The sequence below is a fragment of the Globicephala melas genome, chromosome 1 (assembly GCF_963455315.2).
Source record: "Globicephala melas chromosome 1, mGloMel1.2, whole genome shotgun sequence".
Taxonomy (NCBI): Eukaryota; Metazoa; Chordata; class Mammalia; order Artiodactyla; family Delphinidae; genus Globicephala; species Globicephala melas.
Window position 1 is genome coordinate 25,546,122 of NC_083314.1, and position 18,842 is coordinate 25,564,963.

An 18,842-nucleotide genomic window follows, 5' to 3' on the forward strand; every position below is an offset into this window, starting at 1 on the left:
TGGTATTAAAAGTTTCCTTTGAAGTGTTTTTTTCCTTAAATCAACAAAGTTTGTTACTCTTTCAATACAAAATTAACCTCATTTCAAATTTCGAAAAAAAGGCAAATCATATCCTTTAATTCCAATTTCTAATCTTTTAGATAGCTAGTCCTTCCTCCTGTGAAATGAACTGATTTGGGTCTTCAAGTTACTTGTTGTTTCTCCCCCTGCCCACCAAATACTAGAAATTAAGTGCTTAAATCAAGCCCTAGCACAGAAAGATGGAAAATCCTCTGACTGGCAATGACTAGCTTTCAAAATGCCAGTGTCATACCGCCCTAGGGTGACCAGACATTACGTTCTAGAATGGGAGGTGTTCTGTCTCAAGAAAAGCTGAAGTGGAACGTAAATATAGTTAACATTGAACAACATTAGGGGAAAAAAATCCATCTCATATTTATGTAGCCAGAAACAACCTGTTCCGAAAGCCACAGGCTAACTTCATTTTTAAGATCTTGTGAAGAGAGCACATGTCAGTTCTGTCTTTGATTCTAAAATGAGCCAATGTCAAATTTCTTAGCACCTCTGAATAAGTCTGATTATAGCAATGATTGTCAGTTCAGATCCCCGGTTCATTTATTTCTTGTTTTAGCCCCATCCTGCAGGGGATGTTTGCAGATTCTCTGTAGGTAGTTTGCGTGTCTCATTTGATACAGCTGATGTATTCTGCAAGTCAACTGAAAAAGGAGAAAGCTCATATAATCTGGACCCTCCTAACTTCTCTACACTTTATACATTTTCTTTTCACTTTTGTCAAAAGGAAATTCACCAGAAAAGTTAAAACGAAAAGAAAAAAAAAAAAAGAAGCAACTAAAACAGACCATCTAACTACAGGTACATATATAACTGTTACTTACACCGCTTTCCAATCCATCATCATTGATAATTCATGGCTAAATAATCAAGTGCAGAATCCATTTCTTCACATCTGTTAATAAATAGCTTCTCTCAAATGTCTCTTGCAGATCTGGGGCCATCTCAGGAGGAAGTAAGAGAGTGCGAAGGTGAAGGAGAAAAGGCTGGGAAATTCTAAAATCCATGGGGGTCTGGGAATTCTCAGAGCAGACCCTGGTGAAACATTCCTGTGATTCCAGCCTTTGGCTAAACCAGGATCCCAGCCTCCCTGAGCTTCCAGCCACCTTCCTGGTCCAGCTCAGCCCCTGCTCCAACATTGCATTTCCCTCCAAGAACGCTGCATTGATGGAAGAGGAACTCACGGGATCCTGCCAATCTGCACACACAAGCACGCTTCTCAGGGGAAGCTGCTCCAGTTTCTCTCTTGTCTGCTATCTCAGAGAGAGAGGGAGGGAAGAGCAGAGGCAGGCAGGGAGGGAGGGGGGAGAGAGAGAGAGAGGAAAGAGAGGAGCTTTACGAAAAGAAAGCAGCAGAGAAACACTTGCTAGAACTCTCATTAACACACAGTAGCTGAGGAATGAATTTTCTGAGCACAGCAGCTGCAAAACAGACTATCAAAATCAAGTGTTTAAAATCTTTCATTATACATCCATATACACATTTGGTGCAGACAAAGCCAAGAGAACCAAGGTTCTGGATATGTGTGTGACTCTGCAAGTAAGCACTTGTAGACAAACAGATGCAGGCGTACATCCCCACGAGGCTAACATCTACATTCATATATTTCAGTGAAAATGTCTACTCTCACAGTTTGCATGTCTTAAAACTATTCAAATGCTCTCAGCGATGGAAGTGAAAATCAGACCAACAGCGCCCTTTGCCTCTGATGCCATCCCTGATCCCGCCTTCCCCAGGTTTTTAGGGGGGGTTCCTGTTTCTTTTTTCTTGCCTCAGGACAGAAGCCCCCAGAAGGAAGAGGGTAGGAGGCTAGGCAGAAGCTTTCAGTGTGACTGTCAACTCTGTGTGCCGTGCTCCTTTGTTTGGGGCACTCCGCAGACAGAGCCCAGACACAGACTGTGCCCGAGGGAGGCAGTGGCCTGGAGCAGGGCTGTGACACACACACGGGGCTCTGCAGATGGCCAGGAACAGGTGGAGGCATATGAGGAGGAAGAAGGAACAGGAAGAGAGGATCTGAAGCAGGCAGGTTAACGCGAGGAAGAGGCTGGCTGGCTGGAAAACAAACCTGAAGGTAGACAGCACAAGACCATCTCTGACCAATTCCTGAATGTTCTCTACAACACTCCTCTCTCCATACAAGGAATCCCTTCACCGTGTTTCTCCAAGTGTCCCGATCATCTGCATTAGAAATAGCTGGTGACAGCATTAAACTGCAGATCCTGGGACCTACCCCAAAGAGTCCGATTGAGCGGCTGGGGACCAGAATCTGCACCTTATGATTCTGGCGCAGGCTGGACTTTCTGAAGACCCGTTTCTTCATCAGTGTGGACTGAGTAAATGAGTGAATGAAAAGAGAAGAACTCCAAATGGGACACCTGTGAGAACACCAACACTGATGGCGGGTGGGTGACAACACAAACTGAAAATGCGTGGCTGGAGTGGTAAGAGGGGAACCAGGAGACAGCAGTGTCACAGAAACAAAATGAGACTTATGAGAAGGACTGACTTGCCACCTTCCAAATGTGCCATGCTTTTCACAGCTCTGAGACTACACTGCTGTTGCCTTTGCCTAGAATTCTCTTCATCCCCAGACAAGCCTGGTCCAAAGCCACATCCTCTTAGAAGCCTTTCTATCTCTCTCAGGTGTAGGTAATGGTCCCAATCACATTTTGTTTGTATTTCTTATTGCGAGTACCTTTATACATTGCAATTATTTATCAGCCTCTCTCTTCCCTAGTAGATGGTGGTGAGCTGTTTTATGGAGACGGATGATCTCTCAATCATTGTTATACATCCCCAAATTTTGGATACAAAGTAGGTACCCAATAAATGTGCATTAATTAAGTGGCTAAATATATCATAAGAGTATTTCTTAACCTGGGTGGTTGTTACATAGATGTTTGCTCTGTTGGTCTTTAATACGTTTCACATATTATTTTGTAGGCATGATACACTTAACAATAAAGAAAAAATTTTAAATAAGTCATAACATCTGGGATTTAGTCAGAAAGTCAGGTCTTAATGAATAATGAAGAGAAAAAATTGCCAAGCGCTAACCTAAACAGGAGGTTAACAAGACAAAAAAAGCAAAGAAAGCACCAGAGTGAGGTGAACCCAGTGGGATGTACTATATAGCGGAGTTGGTTTTTGATAAACTGATGTGTTTGGGGCTCAGAAAGTTGTCACATTTGCAATCAACGGTGGCAAAGAAGTGTCCTTACAGAGATGGGATGCAAGAAGTGGGAACAAAGCTTGCACTAAATCTCCTGGAGAAGGGCCACTTAAATTAGCAGAGAACAGAATCTCCCATTTACTTGGCTTAAAAAGTTTGGAGGAATTGTAAGTTGAAAGTTAGGAATGACACTAATAATTGAATGAATGAATGAATGAATGGATGGCTGAATACATGGTTGGGTGGATGGATGGATGGATGGAGCACCAAAGGAAAAGGGCCCACAACAACTCTGAGGTACATCACTATCTAAGGGGCTTTTTAAATACTGTTGAATACTTTTTAAAGTGTTTCGTTTGGTATCAAGACCCCATCTACAACGAGGAATCATAGCTCAGAAAGGATAAATGGCTTGCTCTCAGGACACAGCTAATAACTTCCAAAATGAGATCTAGAATCCAGATCTTTCCACACATAATCTGCTGCATTTCCCACTGTACCAAATTAAGCCCCAACAGGTGAATGTGGTCATTTTTTTTTTTTTTTTTTTTTTTTTGCGGTACACGGGCCTCTCACTGCTGTGGCCTCTCCCGTTGCGGAGCACAGGCTCCGGACGCGCAGGCTCAGCGGCCATGGCTCACGGGCCCAGCTGCTCCGCGGCACGTGGGATCTTCCCGGACCAGGGCACGAACCCATGTCCCCTGCATCGGCAGGCGGACTCTCAACCACTGCGCCACCAGGGAAGCCCCGAATGTGAAACTTGGTCAAACAGAGATGGAAATGAATTCCATCTTAAAAGGCTTCCATCTTAAAACACAAAGGAGAAGCTATCTTAAGGACTGGCCTATTTGTCAAAACGTTTATTCAGCAAGCATCACACTCAGTACTATGGAGTTGGGACTCTAATGAGAAGTCTGAAGTGGCCTGGCAGACAGCTGGGAAAGCTGCTGCCACCACCTGCCTCTCCACTATCTCTTGTGTTCACCAGAACACTAATGGCCATGGGTACTGGATGTGGAGGTGTGCTTTCTAGATCTTTCTTCAAGGGAGGTCTTCTTGCCCCAGCTGTGGGCAGTCAGCCTCCAGCTGTCAGCTCTTTTAGGATTTGCCTCAGCTGCAGAAAGCCACTTTACCCAAGAGTATGGCCTTCCCAGGGTGACCCACATTCAATGGTTGATGGGGGTTCAAGGGTCCAGCCATTAAGTCCAATACAGGTCACCAAGATGGTCATTTATGCTCCAGAGCTTCCCTGTGGGGTTGACGGAGGCTCTGTTGGGCCTGTTTGGCAGTTTGACATTTTCCTCTATATAATCCTGCATCCTCCTCCTCATTTCTACAGGCTTAATCTCTAGTAAACACCCTTCATGGCCAAGTCCAGCTCCGTGTTGGCCTCCAGAGAACCCAACCTGCAAGGCCACAGGGTGAAGCAGTGGTGTCCTTGTGCTCTGTTTGGGCTTTACTACCAGCGGTCTCCACACACATCTCCTCTAGTGATGTCAAAGCTTCAAAGCAATGACGGCTCATTCTTCCACCAAAGTGCTGGGCAACTGATTTGATCTCCAGGTCTCAGTTCCCTCAACTAGAGGAAATCAGAGGCTGTGGAGCCCCGGCGCCACCTGGGCAGTACGAGGAAAGTCAGAGCCTCCTTCAACCAGAGTAGCTCTGCTTTTATCTGTTTTATACGTTGAGGATTTCATTTGAAATTGGAGCTTTACAGTTACACATTGTGTTTTTTAAAAGCATTGGTTCATCTGATCCCATAGACAGCTCCCATCTGTAACATTCTATGATGCTCCTACCGTCCTCAGAGGACACCAAAAAGTAGAATAACAACATGGTACCTAAGGCCATCCACTGATTTGGAGAAACAAATCAACTCACATATACAGCCAAGATATAGATTAAGAGACAGAAGACTTTAAGGCTAAATTCCGGTTTATTGGACAGATAGGGAACTATACAAATGATGATGGAATTAAGGAATTCCATCAGGAATTAAGGAATTCAGGAATTAAGAAGAGTTTCCCAGAGGATTTGGAAAATTTGGAAAAATTTGGAAAATCAGAAGGATTTAAGACAGCAAAGTAAAGGAAAGAGCATTCAGTTAAGTGTGATTCTGAGCCCCAAACACAGTGTGTTGGGTATGTGACTAAGCATAGATTGGGGGACACAAGAAATTAGGCCGCACTGTCTCTGCAGTAGGCCCTGGAGAGAGTGGTTTCCTTATTCCCTCTTATAAGAAGATACTATTCCAATGAAAATGATTGAAAAGAAAGGAAATCCAAGCTGCTAAAACTCTAGCGACACATTTTATACAAAACTGTATGTATTCACATGCAAGGAAGAAGGTTTAATGGTTATCAAATCATTATAAACAATGAAAAAAAACTAAAAAGAGAATCATATCTAAATTACCTGTGAATTTCCATGTGGGAAATACTAAACATATGAAAATCCTTAATAATTCAAAGACACTCATATTGAAACAAAGCATCTATATTCTGGAGATGCAACGCAGAGATGGTTAAAAAGTAATTTATGTTTCTTGATGTGCTGTGCCAACATATCTACACATTTTCCAAATGTTTGTATTTGGCCATTATTTTCAAGATCCACGTTATGTGGAAAAGACATGTTGACATAGGAATGAAGAAACATTATAATATGTAATGAGAGTGGTACACAGTGCCTTGTATACAATCCTCTCCATCTTCAAAACTTCAGTTGTCCACCAGTGTGGATCCCGAGTCTGTTAATGAGAAAACTCTCTCACTATTTCGAGCAGTCAGGCATGTAGGAGCTGGTATAGCTTTTTCCTTTTCTTTTTTTTATTATAAACAATACTATGAGTTATTGCTTAATTTTCTAAGGTTAAATCGTTCTGCAGTTCATCTTCCAGTAGGAAGTTAAGGACTGGTTCATCTAAGATATTTAAAGTTTGCAATATCTTTTGTAGCCTCCTGTAGTCTTTTGTACTCTGTGTTTTCCAAGCTTCCTCATCGTGAGATGGGGACAGCCCAGGCCACAGGTATAATTTTATTTATTTATTTATTATGTTAAGGTTGTTTTTTTTTTTTTTGGCAGTTTTGGATTATTTACTGATTAGAAGTTCAATAGACAACGAAACAACTCTTTAATATATTCTAAAATAGTAAAGATACAATATAATTTTATACAGATAAGTGTGTTCAACAATGATTATCTAGTGTTGATATGCATACAACTTTTTTTTTAAACATCTTTATTGGGGTATAATTGCTTTACAGTGATGTGTTAGTTTCTGCTTTATAACAAAGTGAATCAGCTATACGTATACATATATCCCCAAATCCCCTCCCTCTTGCGTCTCCCTCCCACCCTCCCTATCCCACCCCTCTAGGTGGTCACAAAGCACCGAGCTGATCTCCCTGTGCTATGCGGCTGCTTCCCACTAGCTATCGGTTTTACATTTGGTAGTGTATATATGTCCATGCTACTCCCACTTCACCCCAGCTTACCCTTCCCCCTCCCCGTGTCCTCAAGTCCATTCTCTACGTTTTTATTCCACTGCCACTGGGTTCATCAGTACCATTTTTTTTTTAGATCCCATATATATGCGTTAGCATACGGTATTTGTTTTTCTCTTTCTGACTTACTTCACTCTGTATGACAGTCTCTAGGTCTATCCACCTCACTACAAATAACTCAATTTCGTTTCTTTTTATGAGTAATATTCCATTGTATATATGTGCCACATCTTCTTTATCCATTCATCAGTCGATGGACACTTAGGTTGCTTCCATGTCCTGGCTACTGTGAATAGAGCTGCAATGAGCATTGTGGTACATGACTCTTTTTGAATTATGGTTTTCTCAGGGTATATGCCCAGTAGTAGGATTGCTGGGTCATATGGTAGTTCTATTTTTAGTTTTTTAAGGAACCTCCATACTGTTCTCCATAGTGGCTGTATCAATTTGCATTCCCACCAACAGTGCAAGAGGGTTCCCTTTTCTCCACACCCTCTCCAGCATCTATTGTTTGTAGATTTTTTGATGATGGCCATTCTGACTGGTGTGAGATGATACCTCATTGTGGTTTTGATGTACATTTCTCTAATGATCAGAGATGCTGAGCATCCTTTCATTTGTTTGTTGGCAATCTGTATGTCTTCTTTGGAGAAATTTAGGTCTTCTGCCCATTTTGGGTTTAGGTTGTTTGTTTTTTTGAAATTGAGCTGCATGAGCTGCTTGTATATTTTGGAAATTAATCCTTTGTCCGTTGCTTCATTTGCAAATATTTTCTCCCATTCTGAGGGTTGTCTTTTTGTCTTATTTATGGCTTCCTTTGCTATGCAAAAGCTTTTAAGTTTCATTAGGTCCCATTTGTTTATTTTTGTTTTTATTTCCATTTCTCTAGGAGGTGGATCAAAAAGGATCTTGCTGTGATTTATGTCATAGAGTGTTGTGCCTATGTTTTCCTCTAAGAGTTTTATAGTGTCTGGCCTTACATTTAGGTCTTTAATCCATTTGGAGTTTTTTTAAATTAATTTTTATTGGAGTATAGTTGCTTTACAATGTTTTGTTAGTTTTTACTGTACAGCAAAGTGAATCAGCATCCTCTTTTTTGGATTTCCTTCCCATTTAGGTCACCACAGAGCACTGAGTAGAGTTCCTGTGCTATACAGTAGGTTCTCATTAGTTATCTATTTTATACACAGTATCAGTAGTGTATATGTCAATCCCAATCTCCCAGTTCGTCCCACACCCCCTCCCCGTTGGTATCCATACGTTTGATATCTACATCTATGTCTCTATTTCTGCTTTGCAGATAAGATCATCTATACCATTTTTCTAGATTCCACATGTATGTGTTAACATACGGTATTTGTTTTTCTCTTTCTGACTGACCTCACTCTGTACGACAGTCTCTAGGTCCATCCATGTTTCCACAAGTGACCCAATGTTCATTGCAGCACTAGTTACAATAGCCAGGACATGAAAGCAACCTAAATGTCCATCAAAAGAGGAATGGATAAAGAAGTTGTGGTACATATACACAATGGAATATTACTCAGCCATAAAAAAGAATGAAATTGGGTTACAGGTATAATCTTAACTGAGGAGAGGAAGGAGGGAAAGAGCAGAGAGAAAAGAGGGGAGAGCAAAGTGCACAGGGAGGCAAGTGGAGGGGTTGGAGAGGAAGCCCTAGCATGGGGCCATCTATGCCCAGTGGAGCGGAGGGAGTGACGGTTGGTGGAAGCTCCCAGACAGATCTAAGCCCAGGGCCTCCACTCTCCCCACATCTGAAGCACTGCCTTCCTGGCCTGTCCTCACCAACCCTGCTCAAAGAGTGTGTGGAGGGGACAGGACAGCTCTGAAAGCTTGGAAATTGGTGTTTCATGAAGTAGTCTCCAGCGGTAGAAGAAAATGACCAAAGCAGGACCAGGTTCTTTTCCCTGGGAAGTCCTCGCATTGGCTGCACCTGGCAGTTGGGAGATGGCCATTGGCAATCATCTCCGGAACATCTTAGGAAATGCCTCTGGCTAATGCCTGGGGTGGGCCCCAGTGGAGCCATGTGACATCAAATTCCACAGTACAGCTGAATGGGCCTTGGAGAACTACGAGAGCCTTACAGGAGAAGAGCCTGATGTTCAAACCTTCACAAGGCAAGACAGCCACCCCGTGGCAAAGCCAAGAGTAAAACTCCCAAGTTCTCGCTCCAGACCCACCGGTCTATCCAAGGGCTGAAGCATCCCCATCACCATGGAGCCTTCTTTAACAGACAGTAATCACTCTGCAGATAAGTGGGGCTCTGATGCCTTGATCTTTGGTCTGGTGGACTTCAGAGAGGATTTTTATCCCTCTCAAAAGAACTGAGGATTTCTCTACATAGAACGGATTTGAGAACAGAGACCTTTGTTGAAAAGAGTCAGAACATCAAACATGTCTTAAAATGAAAGGTCAAATACTTCTAATATTTAGTTATATCTGTGTGGGAAAAAGGAAGCGCTTTCAAGAATGTAAATGGCGAATTTGGGAAAAGCCAGTGTCTTAAAAACTCACTCGACGTGTGGTATATACACAGGGTGGTTGGCACCACCCAAAGAGAGCATGAAAATCATGGTACCTTATAAAAATCAGAAGTTTACTTCATATCATACACAACCAAATAGACATGAAAGCTGTGTGTTAATCAGAGATACGCATGAGAAAAAATGATACATGAAAATCTAGATGTAATTTTTAAAAGATAAATTAGGACAATGCATGTGTAGTTTAAAAAAGAGCTCAGCACGAAGTTCTTTTCCAATGAATACAGATAGGTTTTCAGGGAGACACCGCTCCTGACAAGGAAGGATTTGGTACCTGCTGATGCCCTGTGTTCTTTAGTTCCCCAGACATTTTACTTCTCTTTCCTTATCCAGAGGGCATTCTCCTCATACTCAGATAATGTCTACGATCGTAACTATTATTTTCATACATTCACTCATTCATTCAATCAAACAAATATGTATAAAACCCCTGGAACAAGACAAACCTAATTTTGATCTTACGGAGCCTGCCGTCCAACATAAACGAGTCCTGGTTTTCCAGGATAATTGTTCCTGCTTTTTTTTTTTTTAAACATCTTTATTGGGGTATAATTGCTTTACAATGGTGTGTTAGTTTCTGCTTTATAACAAAGTGAATCAGTCATACATAAACATATGTTCCCATATGTCTTCCCTCTTGCGTCTCCCTCCCTCCCACCCTCCCTACTGCTTTTTTTTAAACATAACAGCCCCTTATTCGACGCTGTTCTCAAAAAGATGTAAGAAAGTATATATGTTTTATCTAGTTTTTCACTAAATTTAAAATCTCTTGTTGGAAGAAATCACGCTACAATGACCTTTCGTATCAAGTAGTTATAAAACAAGAGATACAGTGATTTTCTTATCAGAAAAGCAAACCGTGGTTATCTGTCCTGGGTCTGGAGTTCGTCTTTTCTGAAGTGCATGCTACCTTAGCTGGATCCTCGATGGCTAAATGCTCAGAGAACTGTATCGATGTACACCTGGCATCCTATGAATGCGCAGCAGTGCAAGAGCTACCAAAATATCAGGGAAACACAATGTGTGCACGACGAAGCAATTGCTGGTTCTAAAGACAGAAGTGTAGCAGCGCCAAATTTAGCAAAGGGCTTGACAATCCTCTGTCTGTGTGTTGGTAAAGGAACAGGATTATTTCGGACTTCTATATGCCTCTAAATATACGGCTAGTCTTAGAAAAAAAGGCAGTCGTTGATACTTCAGGTCACGAAGTCTAATTCTGATGTGAAATCTAACTCCTAGCTCAGTATGGTAATTATCTTCCCTTTAAAAAGTGCTCTGTAGGTAAATATGAATCTCCATGATACCTTTGCATGCTAAAGCAGGATTATCATCTCTTTTCAGATGCCAGAGAAAGAAGAAATTTCTTCCACTTGAGTTTATAAAATCATAAAACAACAGGCGACAAAGAACCCTAGCATCAAATTAATCTAGCTTCAAATCTCTCAGCACAGCTACAAACAAGCAACCACCACAACAGATGCTGAACAGTACTTGCCACGTGCCAGCCCAGTCTAAGGGCTTATTTAACCTTCATCACAACTCTGTGTAGTACATAACATTATTATCTGTCTTCCACAGATGGGGAAATGGAAACATAAATAAGTTAAAAGCTTTTCTCCAGATCACACAGCTAAGTGGCAAGGCCAAGAATTGGACCCACTCGATGTGGTTTCAGAGTCCCCTCCATCACACTACACTAGACTGCCTTGTGTAAATTATTTAAGTTCTCTAAGCTACTGTTTTATCTGTGAAATGGGGATAATGGTTCTGACCTCAAGGATTGCCAGGATGTCTAAGATAAAACATCTAAAAGTGCTTGGCACGCACATCACATGGGCTTGGTCTCTATTTTAATTATTAGGCAGTGCCCAATCCCTCCTCAGCACCTTGTCTCCATTGGGCTAAGTAGTTCATTCTTCCTCTAAGAATACCTGTAAGCGACCTGGCATCGCCTGCCTTCCTTTCTGGGCTCTGGGGATGTGACATGACTAAGTCCTAGGCTGGATAGAAAGATTCCTCTTCGGTCATCACGGGATGGAGGTGGCATTTTAGCTCCAGAAAGAAAGGAGCCTGAGCTGTTGAAGGAAGTGAATTCCACCTTTATCCTCATCCTGACTCTTGTTGTAAGATACAAATCAGTTAATTCATCCCATTCTTATTCAGCATCTTGCCATCTGAGGTCCCTTCCCAGCTCTTTGGAATTCCTTCTCTAATTCAGTGTGGCTTTTCAAGTGGGCCAGGAGCCAGCCCTTGCCCTTGTGAAGTCTGAAGGCTACATAAGCTACCTTGTCTTGAATGTTCTTCTGGGAGTTTGGAAGGAACTCCAAGTCCGTTTTTGACAAGTTATTGGCAAAAGAAGAAGACGCTCCTGCCAAATTGGCTTCAGGCACTGAGCAACTCAGGCACCGAGTTCACAGGTATCATACCAGGTGTCATTCATATGTTATTTACAACGAACCCAGCGTTCAACCTATGCTTTGGGTCATATAGGGTTACAGGTTTTGTACTTTACAGAGTAATGTATTTTTCCCAACTCAGAAAGCTTAGATGTGTGAAGAACTCAGACCTCAAATGTGAGATATTCAATACATTTATTGCAAACGAGTCTTATTTAGGAATCAGGATGTGGGCCAAATGATCAATGCTCTTTCTTCAATTCAAATAATCACTTTATAAAGCAGAAGATTGGGGCAGATGTCACTCCCAGGGCTCAGCCAGTTCAGCTCACAGGTGTGAGGTCAGCACCCTGGCGAAATGCTCTACCTTTTCAGTTCTGCGAGGTAAACCCACAACTTCATCCCAAGGAATTTCAGAACTGGAAGGAATGCCTCTGAATGCTCTGCTCTGGGGCTTAGAGAATGGAAGTTTAAGACACACAGTCCCCCAAACTGCCATATTCTTAGCAAGAGTGGGGGTCGTCTGTCTACAGTCTACTTAATGGCGCGCAGCCACCCAGCCGGAAACAGAGTGCGCACTGAAAGGTCAAAGAGCTGGGGAGAAAGTGATGCTCCCACCCTGGCCAAGCCCCAGCAGAATCTTGAGGGAGGGAGAGTTCCCCCAAGGAAAATGGCCTCTTCACACATTCCACACTGTTTACCTGGCATCCATAATCACCTCCACACTTTACCGGGCATCAGACCTACCAGCCTGAACACCACAAGCAAAACCCCAACAAAACAAGCTTCTGCACAGTTTTCTATCCCTTCAGGCCCAGGACATCAATTGGTTAATCTGAAAGCCATGTGTACTAATAAGCTGTTCCCAAGAAACACAGATGAAGCGATGCTGTCATCTTTGCCTCCCGGGCCCTTGATTTATTTGTAAGTAAATTATAGATATAGAAAATCTGTGAGTAGAAACTTTTCGGGTCACAAAAATTATACCACTAACAGTTACCTATTTATTTATAAGTCGGTTGTGTGCCCCCAGCTATTTAGCCAGGTTAACCTGTCCAGAAAAAATAAAATCAGAAAATAATCTCATATCTCATAGTTCCCAAGGAATATGGCAGGAAAAGTCAGTATGAAGTAGGGACTCTATCTTTAATCTGACTTTACTACTAAATTCACTGTGTGGCCTTGTCTACATCACTTAGTCTATCTAGGCTAATTTATTTAACCTCTTCATACTCTGATGATGTTGAATTAATCTAGATTATTTTTGTAAAGTGTTAGGACCCTCTCCAGGGAAGGATACGCACCCCCCCACCCCTTACACACACAAGCAAAACTTTGAATTTTCTACCACCGTACTTAATTAGAGAAGGAATTCCGAAGAGTTGGGAAGGGACCTTAGGATGGCAAGATGCTGAATAAGAATGGGGTGAATTAATTGATTTGTATCTTCCACAAGAGTCAGGGTAAGGATAAAGGTGAAACTCACTTCCTTCAACAGCCTGGCTCCTTTCTTTCTGGAGCTAAAATGCCACCTCCCTCCCATTGATGACCAAAGAGGAATCTTTCTATCCAGCCTAGGACTTAGTGACGTCACATCCCCAGGGCCCAGAAGGTGTGGAGGAAAAGAAAAATGGAAGCCAGTAAAGGAAATGTAGGTGGGCAAGAGAGAGGAGTGAGGGGAGACCAGCCTTGCTCCTGCCTCTTTGCCTGGTGTTCTCAGAGCTGCCCCGCAGAAGCACAGAGCCACGAGGCAGTGGGCAAGACTGACCTTCCTCACAGGCAGCTGGTGAGGGCAGCTATTATTAACTTACTGAAAATTTCAGGCTGAAAGAAAGTCAAATCTTAATGACTATATTATTAGGAGGAAGAAAACCTGACAATCCACACAGATTTAAACTATCTGTTCAGGAAGAAAGGCCAGCGAACAGGACTGAGTGCCGTCAGATACAGCTTCAAAGAAAGTACCCGCTGCTTACACACAGGCTCTGTGAGAAGACTGCCAACGGCTGCACTTTCTCCCACCCTCGCTATTGCTGGTGGTTGCTGTGGATAAACAGTTTTCAGTTATGGTTCACAAACTCTGTTTTCAGCATGTTCTTCCTTAACCCACTTGCTTCTCAAGTGAAGATTTTTGCTGGTAGAGGAGATGATAATATTCCACTAGCTTCTAATTAAGCACATGGAGCCAACAGTGATAACTTTCACATCCAGGCTGACTCATCACTTGGGTTGCCCCTGAGGTCTCTGATTCAGTTTCCAGCTTCTCCGATCACACTAAAGCCATCGGGTTGAAAATATGAGAATATACAGTATGGCATCCCAGGTTTTCATCCCTTCTACCTCCCTCGGCTGCCAGGAAGACTTCCATGTGGGAAAAGAGATACACAGGGAAATGGAAGAAGATGGGAATTTGATGTTTAATAAATGATGTCTGAATGTTGAGAAATCACTTTAGAAATTACATGTGCATTATTTTCATATTTTTGTATATTTTTAGATGGATGAATATAATATGATAGAACAAGTGTGTTTTCAAACTAGCTTCATCTAAGCATTGCTTTTTATTTAATAATTGGAAATTCCACATAAAGCACTGGCATTACTATAATTATCTCCATTCCTGTCACTGTCAGCGATTTGCTTTAAAATACAGTCCTTCAGCATACATAGCATGATACATATGTGAGTTAGTACTAATTTACACTATAGGGAAAGTTAGTTAATATTTAAAATGCCTTAATCAGAAATACACACTTCAGGAATGATCGGTTAGCACTTCATGTGTCAAATTTTCATTATCATTGAATTTCAAAATATTATCTAATTTCCACTGAAATTTCTTCTTCAACCCATGGGTTATTTATAGGTGGATTGCTTACTTGCCAAATCTTTGGTGATTTTTCTATTTTCTTTGTCATTGATTACTAGCTTAGTTCCTCTTTGGTCAAGAAAACTTACTCTGAATAAATTTAGGTCTTTGAAATTTTTCAAGACCTGTTTTATGAGCCAGCATATGGTCAGTTCTGGTAACTTGGAAAAAGAACCTGTACTGTGTCAATATTGAGTACAATGGCCTATGTACATCAATCAGGTAAAATTAATTAATAGTAATTGTTCAGATCTTCTTTATCCTTATTGAATTTTTTGTCTGCCTGTTCTATTATTTCTTTAGAGAGTGGTGTTAAAGACTCCCACTATGATTATGGATTGATTTATTTATCCTCTTAATTCTGTCAAATTTTTGCTTTTTACATTTGGAGCTATGTTGTTAGATATATACAAATTTAGAATTGTAACTTTCTTGTGGATTCATCCTTTGATTATCATAAAATGTTCCTATTTATCTTTAATGATGATTCTTCCCTTAAAATCTATTTTCTCTGATCTAAGTAGAACTACACCAGCTCATTTTGGTTGGTATTTACAAGGTGTATCTTTTCTCATTCTTTTATTTTCAACTTCTCTGTGTCCTTCTATTTAAGGAGTGTCTCTCACAAGCAGTATATAGTTAGATTTCTTTTGTTCTTTTTTAATGCAGTAGGATTATAATTATCTTTTAGTTGGAGTATTTAGTCAATTTCCATTTAATTCACTTACTGATATGTTTGTGTTTATATTTAACATCTTAGAATTGTTTTCTATTGGTCCACCTGCTTTTATGTTCTCTTTTCTCCTCTTTCTTACTTTCTTTTAGATTAATCAAGTATTTTTCATTCTATTTCCCCTTCTATGTATTATTTTACTAGTTACTCTAGAAATTACAATGCATGTCCTTGACTTATTATAGTACAGTAAAATTATAGCTTTTAGTACTTCCAGATGTTGCTGTGACCTTATAACACTTGAAAGTCATTTAGCCCTCTTCCACTTTTTGTATTATTTTGGTCATACATGTAATCTACATATATTTTAGACTCCATGAGACTTCATTTTTGTTGTTTTGTGTGATCAATATTCATTTATATTTGTCCATATATTTTTCTCAACATTTTATTATGAAATGGTATAGTGAATGCCCATATAACCCTTATTCAGACTCTCTAATCAACATTTTTCTATATTTGCTTTATTACATATCTATTCATCTCTCTATCCAGCTATCAATCCATTTTATATTTTTAATATATTTCAACTTAAGCACATATTCACCTTTTCTGTCACTCTCTAGTCCTTCTTGCATTTCTGGGATCATTTTCTTTCTACATGTATAAATACTTTTAGTATTTCTTTTAATGTTAGGCTACTGGTGATTGATTCTCTCAACTTTTGTTTGTGTTAAAATGTCTATTTCACATCAACTTTTGATGAATATTTTTGCTGGATTTATGAAATTTTACGTTGGCAGTTATAGTCTTTCAAACTGTTAATATGATATTCCATTGTCTTCTGGCATCCATTGTTTCTTCTGAGAAGTGAGCTATTGGTCTTATTGTTGCTCCTTTGAAATTAATGAATTTTTTTTTCTGGCTGCTTTCACAATTTTTCTCTTTGGTTTTGTTTTCAGCAGTTTTACTACATTGAGACTAGTTGTGGTTTTCTCTGTATGTATCCTAGTTGGGGCATACAAGGCTTCTTGAATCCATGTTTTGATGTCTTTGATCATTTTCAGAAAATACTGTTCCTGCCTTATTCCTTCTTCTCCTCTTCTGGGACTCCAGTCACATGTTGCTATGTAGAGTAATATATGTTACATGTGTCTCTTATGCTCTTTTCAGTATTTTCAGCCTTTTTGCTCTCTGTGCATCATGCATCCACTTGAATATTTTCTACTGATCTGTTTTCCATTTTCACAAATTCTTTCTTGTAATGCATCTAATCTGCAGTTAAATACATCTATTGAGCTCTTAATATCCATTATTTCATTTTTTAAGTTCCAGAATTTGGTTTTTAAAAATTCCAGTTTTCTGATGAAATTATTCATCATGTCACCAATTTTCTTCAACATACCAATCACAGTTATTTTAAAGTCTATGAATGATAACACCAATAAGTGGGTCATTTATAAGTGGGTTTTTTTTTCCATTGCCTATTTTTTTCTCTTGGACCTGTTTTCTGGTATGCCTGGTAATTCTTTATTGAAAAAAAATATGAAAAAATTTAGAGACTCTTGAAAATACTCTCTTCCTTCAGTGACCTTATCCTCTGGTAGGCAGAATGGGGGTGATCACCATAACCCAATCAAAGACTTACTGAGTTTTTGTATGGCTTGGTCTACTTTGGGTTTACCTCTACTCCTACATGTAGCTCTCTAAGGATCCCAAAGGGGTATCTGGTCATGCCTCTTCTCCTTGGTGGGCTTTGAATGCCAATATTTTTTAGTCAGCATTGTGATACTGAAAACTCTTCAGTGTTTTTTTAGTTAGCTCCTTAGTTTCTTGTTCTGTACAGTAATATTTGTCAAATGCTTCAAAAGAAAATATACTGGAGTATCTAGCTCACTTTTCTATAACTTCCTTCTCTCCAGGATCTTGACCTCTCAAGTCCTGCCTACCTTAGCAGCCCTGAACACAAATTCCCATAATATTGCCAAAAGGTCTGCTGTATTCTCAGCAGATGACCTGAGTAAGAAAAGCATCTTCTCAACTCTCTGTAGTTCCCTTCTCTCTCAGATCTTAGCTACTCAAGTCCTATTGCCTTGGCAGCTCTCTGATACAACTCTGGCTCAGTAGGGGCCTTCCTCAATTTAGCATCAGCTAAGACAAGAATCTGTTCTGATTGGTCGGTGCCTGTGACAGTCCAAGTTATTATCTGAGAGATTCTAATTGGAAGGTAACAGTCCAGAGGCAGTCACTATAATTGGTTTGGCTATCTTTATTACTGGTCAACAGCAGAAACATTGATAATTAAAATAATGCAAGTTAGAAATGGGTTTTCTTTGGTGCAAATGGTTGTGCTCAAAATATGTGGATTGGATAGAAATATTATGTAGGTAATCTTGCTCTTACACAAACAGTACATAAGAATCCAGCGAGCCCAATTAGCCTATAGATTAGAATCCAATTGGTCCATTGTTCAGATCCTTACAGGAGGATTTTTTTGCCCAACTTTAACTAGATGAATCATGCCATCAGCAAAGAACCACACCTGCCTCTAGTGTATCTTTTATGCAAGGTGCTGAAGAAGTGTGTGCCTGAAAGGACAACGATGTGGCTCTTCATCAAGTTTACAAAACAGATTGTACAACTTTTTTGCCAGCTTGCTAACACGTGTTGGTAACTATGGCAGAGTTTAGTTTAAGGTTTATTTACTTTATAATACCACCTGAAAATGTTTTGTGGGAGGAAACCTATGGCCCCACTTACCTTGAACTAGGGGAAGCTAAGATATCTACCAAAGATAATTACAGATAACCAAATTGGCCTAAGGCAGTTTAGAAAATACCCTTGGCTTCACAAGTCAGTGCAAAACTTCAGTGGCCATGATGGCCTTATCATTTGCTCTGGTTTTCCACCTTTGTTGTTTTTTTTTTTTAAATATCGTGAAGTATGATAATCTTGGCTTTTTCATGGCCCAGTTTAACCCTGTTCTCTTATTAGCCCTAGTTGCACACAGAAGGAATTAAGGTTACTGAAAAGTCTTTCTAAGTTGACAGGTGAACTGTATTCAAGAGAATTGAACTCTTCCCTCTCCCCATCAGAAGAAAACATACAAAGCTTGTAATATCATCTTAAGAAAAGGAAACATCAGAGAACCTGAATCCCGCTTCAGTGAAACACCTCAAGAACATAGAGAGGCCACCAGAGCGGCATTTCTGACAACTGTGAAGTGTTTAAACTGCTTCCTGGGAAAGAGCTGACAGTGCTCAGCCCTTGTGTCCAGGGGGCTCAGTGGGAATGTCCCCCCCAGCAAGATGCAGAGAGTGAAGCAGCATTGCTGTTTCACTGCACTCCTGTGAGAGCAGACACCAGGAAGGTCCCCGGCACAGAGTACCATGGGAGCCTGGAACTCCTAAATTTGGCAGGAACTTAGAGATTTTCTGGTCTATTATTTCCATTTTATAATCAAGGAAACAGGTCAAGAGAAATTTGGTAACTTAGCCAAAATGACTCAGGAGTTAAGGCCTGACCCAGAATTCAGTTTACTAGATATTAATCTACTGTCCTGCTTAGGGCTCCCTGTTTTCTGTCCTTCA

The 18,842-nt window shown here is 40.5% G+C and overlaps 1 protein-coding gene across 2 annotated transcripts in view; it reads right to left on the reverse strand.

Moving 5' to 3' along the window:
* KIF26B (kinesin family member 26B) overlaps positions 1 to 18,842 on the reverse strand; it is a 500,381-nt gene that overhangs the window by 183,533 nt on the left and 298,006 nt on the right. Inside the window, exon 1 of one of the 2 annotated variants that reach the window (XM_060305729.1) lies at positions 897 to 1,312. The exons of the other annotated variant lie outside the window; for it this stretch is intronic. Coding sequence (XP_060161712.1) covers positions 897 to 919 — 23 coding nt within the window. The 5' untranslated portion in view covers positions 920 to 1,312. Of the gene's footprint in view, positions 1 to 896; positions 1,313 to 18,842 lie in introns of those variants that run through there. 2 annotated transcript variants of the gene reach the window in all.